The 16,245-nt window shown below is 36.7% G+C and overlaps 1 protein-coding gene across 1 annotated transcript in view; it reads right to left on the reverse strand.

The window, feature by feature from the left end:
- Positions 1-231: 231 nt before the first annotated feature.
- MSH2 (mutS homolog 2) overlaps positions 232-16,245 on the reverse strand; it is an 82,643-nt gene continuing 66,629 nt past the window's right edge. Inside the window, exons 10-16 of the mRNA XM_005895625.2 lie at positions 15,921-16,071; positions 13,488-13,585; positions 9,917-10,162; positions 8,438-8,642; positions 6,789-7,036; positions 5,013-5,188; positions 232-3,264 (exon numbers count right to left, since the gene is read on the reverse strand). Coding sequence (XP_005895687.1) covers positions 3,094-3,264; positions 5,013-5,188; positions 6,789-7,036; positions 8,438-8,642; positions 9,917-10,162; positions 13,488-13,585; positions 15,921-16,071 — 1,295 coding nt within the window. The 3' untranslated portion in view covers positions 232-3,093. The remainder of the gene's footprint in view (positions 3,265-5,012; positions 5,189-6,788; positions 7,037-8,437; positions 8,643-9,916; positions 10,163-13,487; positions 13,586-15,920; positions 16,072-16,245) is intronic.

Below are 16,245 nucleotides of genomic sequence, written 5' to 3' on the forward strand. Positions count from 1 at the left end.
ATGAGGGAGTGAAAATTACAAGCTGCTATATGTAAAATTGACAAATAAGATCCTACTGTATGTAACAGGGAAGTAAATGAAATACCCTGTAATAAGTCATAATGGAAAAGACTATGAAGCAGAACCCACATATATGTATAATGAATCACTATGCTGTACTCTAGGAACAAACACAACACTGTAAATCAACTATACTTCAATGCAAAATTTTAAACTTAAAAAGGTTTTATTGAGATATAATTGACATCATACAATGCACCCATTTAAAGCATATGATTCAATGGTTTTTAGACATATTCACAGATATATGCAACATCACCATTTAGAACATTTTCATCTCAAAAAGAAACCTCTTATCTTTAAGCTGTCACCTCCCTAGCCATCCATTCCCAGCCCCCCAGTTCTATGCTGCTGCTGCTGCTGCTGCTAAGTCGCATCAGTCGTGTCTGACTCTTTGCGACCCCGTAGACGGAAGCCCACCAGGCTCCTCTGTCCCTGGGATTCTCCAGACAAGAATACTGGAGTGGGTTGCCATTTCCTTCTGCAATGCATGCATGCATGCTAAGTCGCTTCAGTCGTGTCCGACTTTGTGAGAACCCATAGATGGCAGCCCACCAGGCTCCTCTGTCCCTGGGATTCTCTAGGCAAGAATACTGGAGTGGGTTGCCATTTCCTTCTCCACCAGTTCTATGCTGCTGCTGCTGCGTCACTTCAGTCATGTCCGACTCTGTGCAACCCCATAGATAGCCTCCCACCAGGCTCCCCGGTCCCTGGGATTCTCCAGGCAAGAACACTGGAGTGGGTTGCCATTGCCTTCTCCAATGCATGAAAGTGAAAAGTGAAAGTGAAGTTGCTCAGTCGTGTCCGACTCTTAGCGACCTCATGGACTGCAGCCTACCAGGCTCCCCGTCCCTGGGATTTTCCAGGCAAGAGTGCTGGAGTGGGGTGCCATTGCCTTCTCCGAGTTCCATGCTAATCTATATTAATACTTTTGTTTCTATAGCTTTCCCTATTCCAGACTTTCACATGAACTGAATCACTTATTATGTAGGCTCTTGAGACTGGCTTTTTCACTAATGTTTCCAAGGCTCATCTTAGCTTTAGCATGTATCAGTCCTTCATTCCTTTTATAGTCAATTAATAGTCTATTGTATGGATATCCTACATTTTGTATAGCCATTCATTAATCCATTGATGGACACTTGCGTACTTTCTACTTTTTAGCTATTATAAATAACTCTGCTATTAGCATTTGTGTACAAGTTTTTGTGCAGACATGTTTTTCTTAGATATATACCTAGAAATGGAAATCCTGGGTCATCTGGTAACTTTTGTTTAACTGTTAGAGGAAAAACTGTTTTCCAAAAGTGACTACACCATTTTACCCTTTCACAGCAGTGCAGGAGAGTTCCAATCTCCCCACATCCTCATCAACACTGTTTATCTGGCCTGATTTTAGCTATCCTAGTGGTAGCACGACTGAGTGACTTCCCTTTCACTTTTCACTTTCATGCATTGGAGAAGGAAATGGCAACCCACTCCAGTGTTCTTGCCTGGAGAATCCCAGGGACGGGGGAGCCTGGTGGGCTGCCGTCTATGGGGTTGCACAGAGTCGGACACGACTGAAGTGACTTAGCAGCAGCAGTGGTAGCTCCCTGTGGTTTTAGTGTGTACTTCCCTGATAACATTTTGCATCTTTTCATGTGCTTATTGGCCATTGCATATCTTCCTTGGAAAATTATCTATTCAGATCTTTGCCTTTTAGCTGGGCTGTCTTTTTGTTAATGGGAGGTATTGAGTCATATCTGTTTAGTGATTTTTATAGTTCTTTATATACTCTGGATACAGATTCTTTGATATTTTATGTGGTACCAATATGTTCTCCATTATGGATCTACAGCTGACCCTTGAACAACACTGATTTGAACTGTGTGGGTCTGTTTATACTTGGATTTTTTTCAATACGTACTGCAATACCATATGATACACAGTTGGCTGAATCTGTGGAGGCACAACTGTGGATATGGAGGGACTGTAAAGTCTTATGTGGATTTTCAAGTGCATGGGGCGGGCGGTCACTGTCCCTAACCCTCACGTTGTTCAATACTCACCTTAGTCTTTTCACTTTGTGGTACCTTTTAATGAAAATAATTTCCCAATTTCAATATAGCTAAGTGTGTCAAACTTAAGACGGTATTTGACTTAAGAAATCCTTTCCAAAGCCATTTTCATATTTCCCAAATAGTCATAAAATATTTCCCTGTATCATTTTCAATAGAACTACAACATAAAAAACTTGGTAGTGCTGCTATATACATTTAGGTAGAAAAAATTCACTGGAGTTGATTTTTATATATGATATGGAATACAGATCCAATTTCATTTTGTTCCTGTATGAATTACCCTATCATCCTATCACCTTTTATTAAAAACGCTGTCCTTCCTGCATTCAGCAGGACCAGCCATTAGACTCTTATTAACCTCTCCATTAAATCAGGGTTCAATCTGAAAGAGTTTTTAAATCCAGGTTTCTAAGTCTCATCACAGACTGGGGGTGGGAGAATGCCAGATGGGATGGAGGATCACACCAGGACTCTGGATTTCTAAGTTCCTTAGCTAATGTGCAAGCAGCCAACGTGGCTCCTACCAACAGATGGACACTGCAGAACCCCTGGAAATGAGTCCCATGAGTTCCTTCCAGCTTTAGGATCCCTTACTTTCTTACAAGTCTCTAGGCTACTTGTTTCTTACCATTCAAGAATATGGAAAAATGTGTAAAAGTCTTATTACAAAGAAATACAACACATATCAAATTCTAAAAACTAATACATGATTTTATTTATAATATTCAACATATCACCTACTATTGCCCATGTCCATTTAGGTATTCCTCAGTTACAGCTTTCATTTTTCAAAATAAAGATTTTTGAAAATATACTCAGGGAGCGCAAAGTATACTAAATATTTTACTAATTTGATACGCCATGGGCATCAATTACCAACAGTATGGAAAAGGGGTTAATATAAAACAATACAAAAGCGTTACAAACAACAGCTTATCAATATTATCTTCATTCCATTAGCAGAATTTACTCACGCAGTTACCTTTATTCGGGAAATGATTTCATTTACAAAACTATTATTCTTTGCGATCACCTCAGCTTTTAGCTGTTTTAACTTTCTTGTGATGCTTTCTTCTGACATTTCAGTAAAGGGCACTTGCTTTACCTTGGATAGAAACTCTTGAATAATTTTTTCACCTTGCTGAAAAAAACGTGTGAACATTTTATTAGTCTTTTAAAAATGACTTTTCTAAAAGTCACATTAAATAGTAATGACTTGTTTCATTACAATTTCAATCTAAACATATCACCCAATATTTAAACATTCTTTAAAGTGCACACCATTTATAGCAAAGCCCTCAGTTGACTGTATTTCTTCATAGCAAGTTATTAAAAGGGTATTTTCAGCTGCTAATGACAAAGGGGCTGAATATTTTAGTAGTTTCCAAACCCCTCAGGTTTTGTAATTGATACATAACTTAGCCTTCTAGGGAAAAAAAGAACTCAAGGTTTACAAATACAGTGAGGCATAAACATTCACTGAAAATTTAGTAATCATACACACACACACACACGGGATGTTTCTTCTTTATTTTACTGCCTAGTTATTGCCGTTCTAAAGAACATAGTTGTTACTTGCTGTGTGAACCATGGGGAAATTCCTTAACACATATTCCTCATCCATAAAATAGGACAATAATATTATGAGCAACACAGGGCCGCTGTGAGAATTAGAGTTAGGATGTGCACAGTGCTAAGAACAGTGCCTGGCAAAAGGTATAATGTTTATCACTACGTTTGAAACGGAACTAAAGTCCGCTACCAGTGAGCCAGTTGGCCATATATACCTTAAGGTGAAAGATAACCCAAATGAGAAGATAAAGAACTACATCTCTGTTAAATAACAAGTGCCTTTCCCCCCAATAGAGTAAAATCTAGACTGAGTAACATTGATAATTCTATGTTATATGTCTCCCTTAAGAATTTTTAAAAAATTCATTTTAAGTAACGTTATCAAAAGTACATGATTTCTGTTCTAATTGGAACCAATTACATAAAGAAGTCTACCTAATCCTGGATCGTGGATAGCTGTGGTGCTGATACTAAGACCATTTCACATCCAGAATGGCAATCTTCCCTAGGTAAAACTATTAACAAGTTATAATACATTTCTCCTGCTTGTACAGACACAACAGATAAAATCTTCAAAAACCATACACATCATCTGTTATTGTAACATCTATCCAAATAAGAACAAAAATTTCACTGAGTAAAAGCTAACAATGTGCCAAGAAGTTGTCACAATGCATTATCACAGTAAATGCTGCCAGAAGTAAATTAAGATTCTTTTGTTATTATGGAAAACTATGAATAATAATCCTTTAATTTTTTAAAAATACACCGGGCAAATAAATGCTTATACCTTTCTGCGTGAACACCTCGATTTCACCCACCACTCAAAGGTCCAACTTAAGATCCACTTCTCCCACAAGAACTGAAAAGCCTGCCCAAGACAGCTTTCCTGAGTAAACACCTGTCACATTCTCTATGACATGTTCACTATTACTACGTCCCCAACTAGTCTCTAAACAACTGGAGGGCAGGAGCTGTTTATTTATCATCTTAACTAGTAAGCATTTGAGTAAATATGTAATTTAACTGGACTTGATCTATTTGTTTATAGGTAATCAAAGATGTGTGTGGACTTTTATAACTCCTCTGAATTACGTATTTTAAACCTACACTAATATTCCTATCCTCCTACTTTTGAAATCTGGTACTTGAAATGATATCTTTTGATTGTGCAGATGTGTGTAGTGGTGAAACCAAAATGATAGAGATGGATTCGTTGCCATGCAAAGAAATGTTAGTAGAAACCAATAATGAATGATCAATAATTAAACAGAATCATACAGGGGAAAAAATAACTACAAGAACACTCTGACAAACCTCTCTTTCCAGATAGCATCTCTTTGCTGCTGGTTCCATTTCATCACATTCCTGTGGTTTCCCAATATTCTGAAACTCCTCCAACTCCAGGGCTTTCTGTTTAGCACACTCTATTACATGCCTTGGAAAATTAGCAAGCTCAGCAACATGAATCCCAAAACTTTGATCACAGACACCTACAAGAAATTTGGGGAGTAGGAAGAGAGGGCAATGTATGTAAATGGAATTTATTTTTCTCACTGTGTCATCAGGAAACTTAATCTTGCATTTTTCAAATGCATTAGCCAAATGTTTCAGAGTAACTTAAAGAAATTTTAATTAAGCCTCCAATGAAAAGTGATTATGACTTGGCAGTACAGCACTATATTTTATCCTTGACAAACGTAGTAGGAAAAATTATAAAAACAGAGAAAAAAGGCTTGATTTGATAGATAATCCTCAAAGGTCTAGACAAATAACTGAATCTGAAGATTAATCAACACAATATCTCTGAGGTTTTCTTATTTCAAAAGGGAGGAACTAAAGTACTATGAAAAAAAAGAGAGATAAATATAAAGTGTCTCTAATTAGGAGCAACATTTAATTCAAAATATACTTCATATGACAATGAAATTTTGGACCCAAACGTAGACCAGTAAGTTTACCCACTAGGCATGTTATCTTCACCCCTGTGGGTAGAAAATAAACTGACTTAAGATATTCCTTCCAAATGTTTAGTATCAACGATGCTCACAGTGTTATCATGGAGCTCCCATTTTTGCCTCAACTGTAAATTTTCTTTTGGCCTAGGAGACATCCCAAGCATTCTGGAGCTGGATATTTTACACAACTTAGAGAAACAAAAATAAAATGGAAGCAAGTGTTTGATAAACATCCACAGTGAAGGACAAACCTGTTCCTATCTTCACCTGATCTTTTTCAATATTTTGAACCCATTTCTTTATCACACAAACACTTTTTAAAACCCAAACCTCAACTTCATGCTATATGCCAGGTCTAACCAAGAGTATCTATATTCTCTATCAACAATCATGATGCAAACAGTAACTCAAAAGGATTCCTACAAACATAAGCAAAAAAGAATTAAAAATAGTACCTTATTTATATGCAACCAACAGATAACAGAAAAAACATGTTTGTGGAAAATAAAAAAGCCATCTAAAAAAGCTATTCTGATGTCTAATGAAATGTTAGAGCAATAAAAACTTTATAGTATGTTAATCTTATCAATGCAGTCACCTGATTAGCTGCCAGACCCACTAACAACAAACTTTTCTGAAAGGTTGAAATACCAACAATTTAAGTTGTAACTACCAACAATTTCAAGATCTCTGGAAACCCCAACTTTAAGCTGTTTATATAAAAAGGAGTAGGAAATGGCAACCCACTCCAGCATTCTTGCCTGGGAAATCCCATGGAGAGAGGAGCCTGGCAGGCTACAGGCCATGGGGCTGTAAAAATTGGACACAACTTAGTGATTAAACCACCACCACAGCTAATTTGACAAGAAAACATGGTGACCTGAGAAGTAGTATAAAATCCCTGATGATGTTCAGAGTATAGATCATGTTTTTGGTGACTGTTTAAAATGAATGGTTCTATCATGAGACATAGAAATGTAAATAATGTACCCATGTCCCTGTCCCTACACCGTAAAGAGGTAAACGTTTTACAGATCAAACATCAGCAATTCACCCTACTGTAGAATAAGGCAATTACCAATGATTCCAGGGGTAGGAACGCTGAATTTACACTACACCAGTGGACTGTGCTCACCTTTCTTCACCTGATAAAGCATAGTTAAAGTCTCTTCAGTAGTTAGTGCTGTGACATGCAGATTATTAACAGTTGGTATCTGATTGGCCAAGGCTGTAAGTTCATGAAAATGGGTTGCAAACATGCAAAAAGCACGGATCTTTGTTGCAATGTACTCGGATATAGCCCACGCTAATCCAAACCCATCATAGGTAGAGGTTCCTCTTCCCAGCTCATCTATGATTATCAAGGAATCTTTGGTTGCAGACCTGAAACACATGATTACATGAAAACTTCCCATGACGCAGCATGTGGTAACACAAGAAAAAAAAAATTAGGCAATACAATGAGAAAGTGTGCCACAAACATTAACAGGTTATAAAAGGAAACAAATGGTGAATAAGTATTTTTTAAATTACCAATCCCACTAGCTCATCTAAGAATTTCCAGATAAAGCATTTCTTGGCAATCAAATCAGTCAAGATTTAAAAAAATAACAACCAAAGAACATGGGACAAGGGTGTGGTGATACCCTCACATACACGGCTGACGGTCACATACATCTCTATGTGCCTGCTACAGCCCTGCCAACACCACATACTAGCATTTTCTTTTCTCTTTAACCAAATGTAAGAAGGAGAACTTTACCAATTACTATACAGAAGTCTGTACTGCTTTTATAATTCCCCACAAAGAATAATCAATACATAATTTATTAAGGATCTACTATATGCAGAGTACTTCAGAAGACTCCAAGAAACAGAAGGCATAGCCTCCCTGTCTACAAGGAAGCACCTAAAAATAAAATAAAGACAAGAGATTTCATAACCTCTAAAATAAAAAGCTAATAAATTACAGACATGTCATAGAGTCTGAAGAAACACTTGTGACCTTAGGCACATGAGACAAAGAAAGTCATCAAAGAAGTAGAATTTCTGTTAAAGGCATGTAAAGATTAGAAAAGGACTTGGTAAACAGCAAGGAAGGAAGGGTGTTCAGGCAGTGTGAACAGTGTAAGCAAAAGCATGACAGTGGAGAGACTCATAAGGTGAACAACCACTAGAAACCTTAAGAAGACAACTCGAAAAATCAAAGATGGGCCTTCCCGGGTGGTCTAGAGGTTAAGACTGTGCTTCTACTGCAGGGGGCACAGGTTCAATCCTGGGCTGGGGAACAAAGATCCCGCATGCCACATGGTATAGCCAAAAAATAATAAAAGAAGCTTTCCACAACCATCACCCTTTTATAATATAAAGTGGGACTTCCCTGGTTGCCCAGCAGTAAGGAATCCACCTTGCAATGCAGGGGATGCAGGTTTGATCCCTCATATGGGAAGATTCCTCATGCCACATGGTATAGCCAAAAAATAATAAAAGAAGCTTTCCATAACCATCACCCTTTTATAATATAAACTGGGACTTCCCTGGTTGCCCAGCAGTAAGGAATCCACCTTGCAATACAGGGGACGCAGGTTTGATCCCTCATATGGGAAGATTCCTCATGGCAACTAAGACCCAACACAGAAAAATAAATAAAGAGTTAAAAAAAAAATGATAACATAAAGTACATAAAGCTCATAGGAAAACTATTAAACTAAATAAAAGATTGCAAATGTATCAAAGGACAGAGACATCCACTTCCACTTTCAGGAGACTGGGAACTGTACTCACCTGAGAATAGAAGCAGTTTCTAACATTTCAGCCATAAATGTGGAGACTCCTTTCAACTGACTGTCACCAGCCCCTACCCGGGCCAAGATGCAGTCCACAATGGACACTTCTGCCCACTCACATGGCACAAAACACCCGATCTGGGCCATGAGAACTACCACCCCAGTCTGGCGAATATATGTTGATTTCCCTCCCATATTGGGACCTATAAAACAAATTATATCAATAAGCAAGATTATTAACTTATTTTTGCTAATAATAATTGACTATTAGTCCCAAGTTGCACATTGATGACTCTCTTGTGATATAACATACGAAAAGCAGACCACAGGCTGCCCAAAGGCATGAACAAAGTTCCTGCCTTACACTAGTCCCTGAAACAATGCCATTTTCTGTTCAGACAAACCTATGCCGTGCCCTTCTTCAAAAGAACCCATGAAAAATATATCTCATCTGTAATCTGACTATGGTCTAGGAAGACCATATAGGTACTGCCCCACAGCTCACAAAGCTGCCTGTAGGATAACTTTATGACATTCAGGAAAGCAGTACTGGCCTAACTGATTAATTAACTAAACACTATTAATTCATTAATAATGGATCTAGTAGAGAATGAATCAGTGTGATCAAATCCTTCAAATCGCGTAAACTCCACACTAAAACCCAAGGACATGACCTACTTTTGGAAAATGTGAAATTTACCAATTAATGGGTTAGACCATGGGTCCCCAACCTCCGGAAACTAATGCCTGATAATCTGAGGTGGAGCCGATGTAACAACAGAAATAAAGCATACCATAACGGTACTGGGCTTGAATCGCCCCCAAACCATCCCTTCCCCCACCCTGGTCTGTGGGAAAATTGTCTTCCATGAAACTGGTCCCTGGTGCCAAAAAGGCTGGAGATGATGGGTTAAGTTATATGAACAACTCAAAAATCGAATTAGGGGAATAAAATATAATCACTGACTGTTTCCCAAACACATTTACCCAAAGACTCCTACCACCCCCGCACTCTAACACTTCTGTTTTCTAGAATCTGGTTAAGATCTCTCAAAATGCTTTAGTCTGAGACCTGCTACATTGGTCTACACACAAATCTACTTTTTTTAGTTTCACATGAATATAGTATTGTGTCTTTAAAAGAACTGCTATCCTGAGCTGAAGTCATTCCAGCAGCTAATTCTGCTTGACCTTCAATGACTTCACTACTGAAAAGGTCTGGCCCAAAGGTGCACTTTGAGGATGAAGAGATGTTTATTTTGAAATGCACTGAACCTCTGGAATAGCAGTTTCATTCTTATTCATTCATATATTCATTCACTCACATGTTATTAATATATTACTAACTAGTATGAAAAAACATTCTTTTTCTACCATCAAAGACTAGGATTTTCTGCATCAACCTAAAATAACCATCTGCTCCAACATAAACAAAGGGAAACACTATTCCCCAAAAGCCCATAAACAAGATTTCTACCAGTAATGATGTGGAACATCTGTTTATCTTTTTCAAAGTGAACATCATTAGGAATAAATGCGACTTCATCTTGAACTTCCACACAAGCATGTCTGGATGCTTTCAGTGTAATTCTGCCTCGTCCTTTTTCCAAAATGACCGGCCGTACATATGGAACAGGTGCTGCATCGGACACGTGAGCAAAGCTGACAACAGCATCCAGCTGAGCTAACACATCGTTGAGTGTCTGCATCGGTTCTACGTAGCCTATGAAAAAACAGAGTACACAGGAAGACGGAATAAGAAAAAATGCAGAGAAGCAGCTTTAAGAATAAATTCAACCTGATTCCATTTGTGAATTCAAAATCCACTTCCTAATTTATATACTTAAAAAAAATTAACAGAGGTTTCTGCTATAACTAAACGTGAAAGGAACACCTAAAATTCAACAAGAGGTTAAAATGTCTTGTCACATTTTTCTCCCTACTATCAACAGATTTCAAAAACCCCTTACCAAAATCCATTAAAATACAAAAGCACATGGCTGCTTATATAAAGAATTGAGGCAGAGGTTTAAAAAAAAAAATAAGAAAAAGTTTTCATGGGAGCACTTTCATGATATATTGCAAGTAAGAAAAGCAGGGCGAGGCACAGTTCTAAATTTTAAGAGCCTGAAACCAGGATGGCATTTCACAATTATCCTAAGAAACCTGCAAACACCAGGTAATAAGATATAATGGGGCTGTCAAGATTGTTACTTGAGGTTTTTTCCTGCCTTGCAATTAAGTTTTAGCATAAACTTAGATCCATAATTGTCACTTAAAACACTTTCAACAACATTCTACTCTGCTACAGCAGTAAAACTAAAAGTTATTACATACATTAAACAGTCCCTCACACATGCTAGAGAAAGCATGATTAGCCAATAAAAATGGGCCAAATTTTTAGAACAGATTCTAAAATTTTAATAGGTTGGAGGGGTTGGTATAACAGGCCCCTGGGTCACGTGGAACTATCACGTGGGTATCAACGTGTCCAGAGCCTTAAGAGCCATTCCAGAGAACACCATCTCATTTTAGAAAATACAACATTATGAGCTTAATCAAATACAGGAAATCCGATTCATCTTTGACTGCCTTATCCCCCATAAAAGTGAGAATATAAAAATTCATGTATAAATGGCCAAATACAAATAATTCTTAATGTTTCACTTTAAAATTTATTCCTGTTTTATCTAACATATAAAACAGGGGGGAAGGGGAGAGTTCTCATTACCCTACCATACAGCAATAGGAAGCTTTGAGAATTACTTAAATATCAGTGGAGTACTTATATAATTCTCACAAAACTTCTAACATACTAACATGAATAGGTTTATAATAAAAGAAAACAAGCCTCTCAATCAAGAGTCTGTATTTGGTATCTCACATCAACTGGTTCTTAACAGTATCACCTTTTCTGGTTTAAGAATAAGAGAGAAAATTAGAAAAATGATCTATTATATTTTTAATAAAGATAGTTTACAATGTGTATATTAGACCAAGAAGAGATTTCATTTCAATTCAAGGTGACTCCCAATACAAAACCTTCTTTTCAAATGTTAAAATCTAACAGCTTTAACCTACTAGGTGCTTAACGAATATTAGTTAATATTATTTTGGGGGAAGCCTTCCAGTTTGAATTTACGCAGTGTATTTTTAGGGTCCTTACAAGTGTCATCTAGGAAGGAACATAATTCAACTAGAAGAAGATCACCATGCTACAGTGATCTGATTAACACCAAACAAAAATGTAATTACAGATCTCATTCATCTCAACACAAATATAAGGTATAATAAAACCCTTTAAAAGTGTTAGGTTTCTTTATGATTTACTATAAAAATTCATAACAGTAAAACAATTTACAAAACTATACATGCTTATACTTTTTAAATGACTTAGTAGTCCTAAATAATTCAGTACCCATATCCTGAGAACAAGTAGGAGGACATCCTCCTACTTAATCACAATACAACCCAAGAAGTATGACACCAATACATTATCATCTTATATTAAACTTTGCCAATTTGTCTTAATGGTGTCCTTTATAGCTAGTCCCCAGGTCCAACCCCTAGTCCCAGATTTAATCAAGGATCATCCTCATGTCTTTGACTATCCTGTCACTTTAAGTCTCCTTTAATCTGGAACACAATCTGCCAATTTCTTCTTTGCTTCCATGAACCTGACATGCTTTTTGTCTGTTATGTTTTGGCCAAGCTGCATGGCACATGAGAACTTAGTTCCCTGACCAGGGATAGAAACCTTGCCCTCCTGCACTGGAAGCTTGGAGCCTTAATCACTGGCAAGTCCTGACACTGAAATTTTTAAAGAGTGCAGGCCTTAAAAAGTTTGTCCCACGATCTAAATTTATCCAACATTTTTCTTCTTGTTACTATTCAGGTTAAACTTTTTTTTGGTCAGGAACACTACAGGCCTATCCTGGAGATATTGCAGGTTCAGTTCCAGACCACTGCAATAAAAGGAATATCACAATAAAGCGAGTCACACAAATGTTTTGGTTTCACAGTGCATATAGAAGTTATATTTACACTATACATTGCTAAAGAATGCTAACCATCATCTGACAAGGCAGAGTTGCCATAAACCCTCAATTTGTAAGACAAGACAAAATAAGACATTACCTGTGAGTACAACGAGGTATGCCTGTACACGGGTGATATCATATCTTTTCCTTGACATCACATCAAGAAACACATAATGTCATTTGTCATTGGCAATGTCAACCTTGATCACTTGGCTAAGGTTAGTTCTTTGGTGTGTTTTTTTTTTAAGGCACAATAAAGGTTATGCTCAATACACACACATGATGATAGGCAAAGACTTCCAGCTTAACACATCACCACCTACCCTGTGCTATATACATTCATTCCATGCTAAGGGCAGTATCATAGAGCCAAGTCAGGCTGTCCTTTCAATTATATGACAATCATCTAGGGAGCTCCCTGGCAGTCCAGTGGATGGGATTCAGTACTTCTAACTGCTGTGTCCTTGGTTCAATCCCTGTTCAGGGAATTAAGATGCCACAAGCCATACAATATGGCCGGAAAAAAAAAAAAAAAGACAATCATTTCTAACAGGTGTCCTCAAGAACAGACTGAAAATCTACGAAATGGCACGCAGAACTCAAAAAGCTTGCTGCCTATATAATTTCTATTTGCTTTATTTCCATAACCTAGAGCATGAGCTCCTACATCTAAGGTATTAGTGCCTTATAGTCCCGAGTGTTTCTTTTCCTTGTTACAAGTTTTGTGCTTTTCTGTCTGTCTTTGTTTTACAGAATATTGCAGAATATTCCCATTCCTTAGCCTGCACTAGCTCATCTTTCTAGGTACGAGAGCAGCTTCCAGTTAATTTTCCTAATGCAACACAGCATGCATTCCTTCAGGGGAAGCTTAACACAACAGTCACAGTGTGCAGCAGCTTTAAAAAACAAAAACAAAAAACCCACTCTTCAAACAGCCCAATATTACTTCTGTTACCAAAATCCAGGTCATCTTCCAAACATCTAATGTATTGGTGCTATTAAATTTACCTGAAGAAATATTGACAATTTCTTTAACAATGGCATTCTGGGCTTCCTCATATTCAGTTTTATTTTTGGTGTACTCTTCATTGAGAGAAGTCAGTTTACTGCAAATCAAGATAATGGTATTAGAAGTATTAAAACATCCACTGGAGGTAATGTGCACTACCTCTGAAATATATCTGGAGAATTATCCTATAAAGCATCAAAACAATAATTAAAATGGAAACATCAGTAGAAAATGGGCAACTCATTAGGGGTGGATGTGACTGGAATTCAGTATATTAACATTTATGCTGTTTGGAATGGCCCACTGGCACAATTCTTGCTATAAAAATTATTCCCTTGAGTAAAAGTCTGATCTGTAATCTTTTCTAAAATATTTAAATGGAGTAGTCTTCATCCCTATTAGGACAGAGGCCATCTTCACTTTTAAAATACACACACAAGCAGCACTATTTACAACACCCAAGATATGGAAGCAAATCAACTGCCCATCAACATATGAATGGATAAAGGTGTGGTGTGTGTGTATATTACTCAGCCATTAAAAATAATGAACCACTTGCAGAAATGTGAATGGATCTAAAGAATATTATGCCTAGAGAAATAAGTCAGAGAAAGACAAATAATCAACTACCCCAATTAAACAACAACACACACACACACTCCACACAGTTTCTCTTATTACCGTAGGAAACTCTCTTTTCATACTGAAAGTTGTCAAAGTAAGGAAAATGTTTTGAAAACAATTCTACTGAGTGGTTTAAAGGGAAAATAAAAATTATAGGTTAAAACAAAAAATGAAGAAGAAAAATGAGAATAGAGAAAAAATATTCACTGATATCAAAGGAAGGGAATTAAGTTAAAACACACAAAAAAACAAGGTGAGGGGCTTACAGCAGATTCAAGAAAGAGGTGAAATACTTACAAGAAGGAGGAAAATATTAGTCAATCAAGGCAATAACTGTGAACATGATGCTATCAGCCAATGGCATAACACACATATACAGCTCAAGAGCAGTAGAGGAGCACTAAAAGACTACTGTGAAACAGGCAAGTGGAAAGAATTAAAGGAAAAAAGAGAGAAGCAAAGATACTATAAAAGTGAGAGATTGCTGTGTGAAATGAAGAGCTGCCAGAGAGAAAGGTGTGGGCAGGGATCAGACTGTATAGGTTATGGTACAGATTTTATATTTTTCCTGATGACAGACATCAGAGGTTTTTAAGGACAATTATATGATCACAAAGTCAGACCCATGGCAAGCATTCAATTTGCTGACACAAATCAATGAACGAATAAACAAATAAACTTTTCACAACTTTTGGAACCACTGTTGTCATTCAGTTCAACTTCTTGTAGTTCTATTTTGGCTTAGGTAAGACAGAACTTTTGGGGGCTTATATCATCTTCAAATCACTTACTGGTCAGTTATAACGTATAAATTTCTTGAATCAGGGATGTAGTGTGATCAAGAAATAGCAACTAATAAATCTAGTAACAGAAGATCTAGGTCTGAGTATCCTCTATTACTAGTTGTCCAGTCCTGGGGAACTGGAGTTTCAGTTTCTCCGTCTAAAGGTGAGAACTATGACCTGTGCTATTTATCTCAGAGGGCTGTATGAGAAACAAACTAAACAGACACACCGTTTTTCATAACTAGGTTGTCTGAACACCTAGAATAATGTCTGCACGTAACAGACACTCAAAAACACTAAATAAATGGATAAAAGAGGGGCGTATATACAAAAGCTAACTGGAAATACAAAGAATACCCAAGAAGGGCAGGAGTAAGGCTGGCCATAAGTTCTAAAATAATACAGAAGAGAAAGGATCATGCCTTTACTCTCCCAGTTACTTTATTTTTAAATAATTCTTTTTCACTAATAAGTAATTTGCCTCAGGAGCTTCCTAACGTAAGCAAGACAAAACACGTAAAAAACTACTAAGATTGTTTCCAACATTAACATTATTTTAAAAAAAAACTTACAGTCTAAATGAATGGCCTCATTAAAGTTGGTAGCATCTCCCTAAACTAAATGACACATCAACTGATATACCAGAAGAATAACAAAACTTTCTTAGAAAAAATAAACATGAAAATAACTAATAGAGATATGAAGGGAACTAACTCTAACAGATATGCAAATACAAAAAAAATGTAATATAATCTATTTCATATTGATAAAAAGATAAAGAGAGATATGTGAAAGAATAATCTTAAACCCAAAGTGCCACTTCAGTGAATGAGGAAAAGCTGAATTATTCAACAAGTAGCATTAGGATACCTTCCTCTCGTAAGGAAAAAAAAAAGCTTCAATCTTATTTTATGCCTTGTATCAAGAAATAAAATAAAACTTCCTTATCATGCAACATTCACATTTCATCAGAGAATAGTTTATGGAACTAGTAAAGATTTAATTTAACATAGGCTTACAAACCTGTTTGTAAATTTAACACCATTCTTCTGGATATCTACTGTACTGAAATTTTTATTATTACGAAGGACTTTTTCTTCCTTGCATGTTACTCGGAAATAATAGCCAAACTGTGTGCTGGAATCCAGTTTAATCTGTTTACCAGGATCTAAGCCTTCATGATCAGGAAAAAAAGAAAGAGTATGTCATAGACATGTACAGCCTTTTTAAATGTAAGTGTTCAGAATACTTAAATCTAAATAGTGAAAAATATACTTTTATTATTTACATGACAGCATACTGGAAATTATTTATACTATCCGACTGGGAAAGATGCACATCCCACTTA

The sequence above is a fragment of the Bos mutus genome, chromosome 11, assembly GCF_027580195.1.
Source record: "Bos mutus isolate GX-2022 chromosome 11, NWIPB_WYAK_1.1, whole genome shotgun sequence".
NCBI classification, from domain to species: domain Eukaryota; kingdom Metazoa; phylum Chordata; class Mammalia; order Artiodactyla; family Bovidae; genus Bos; species Bos mutus.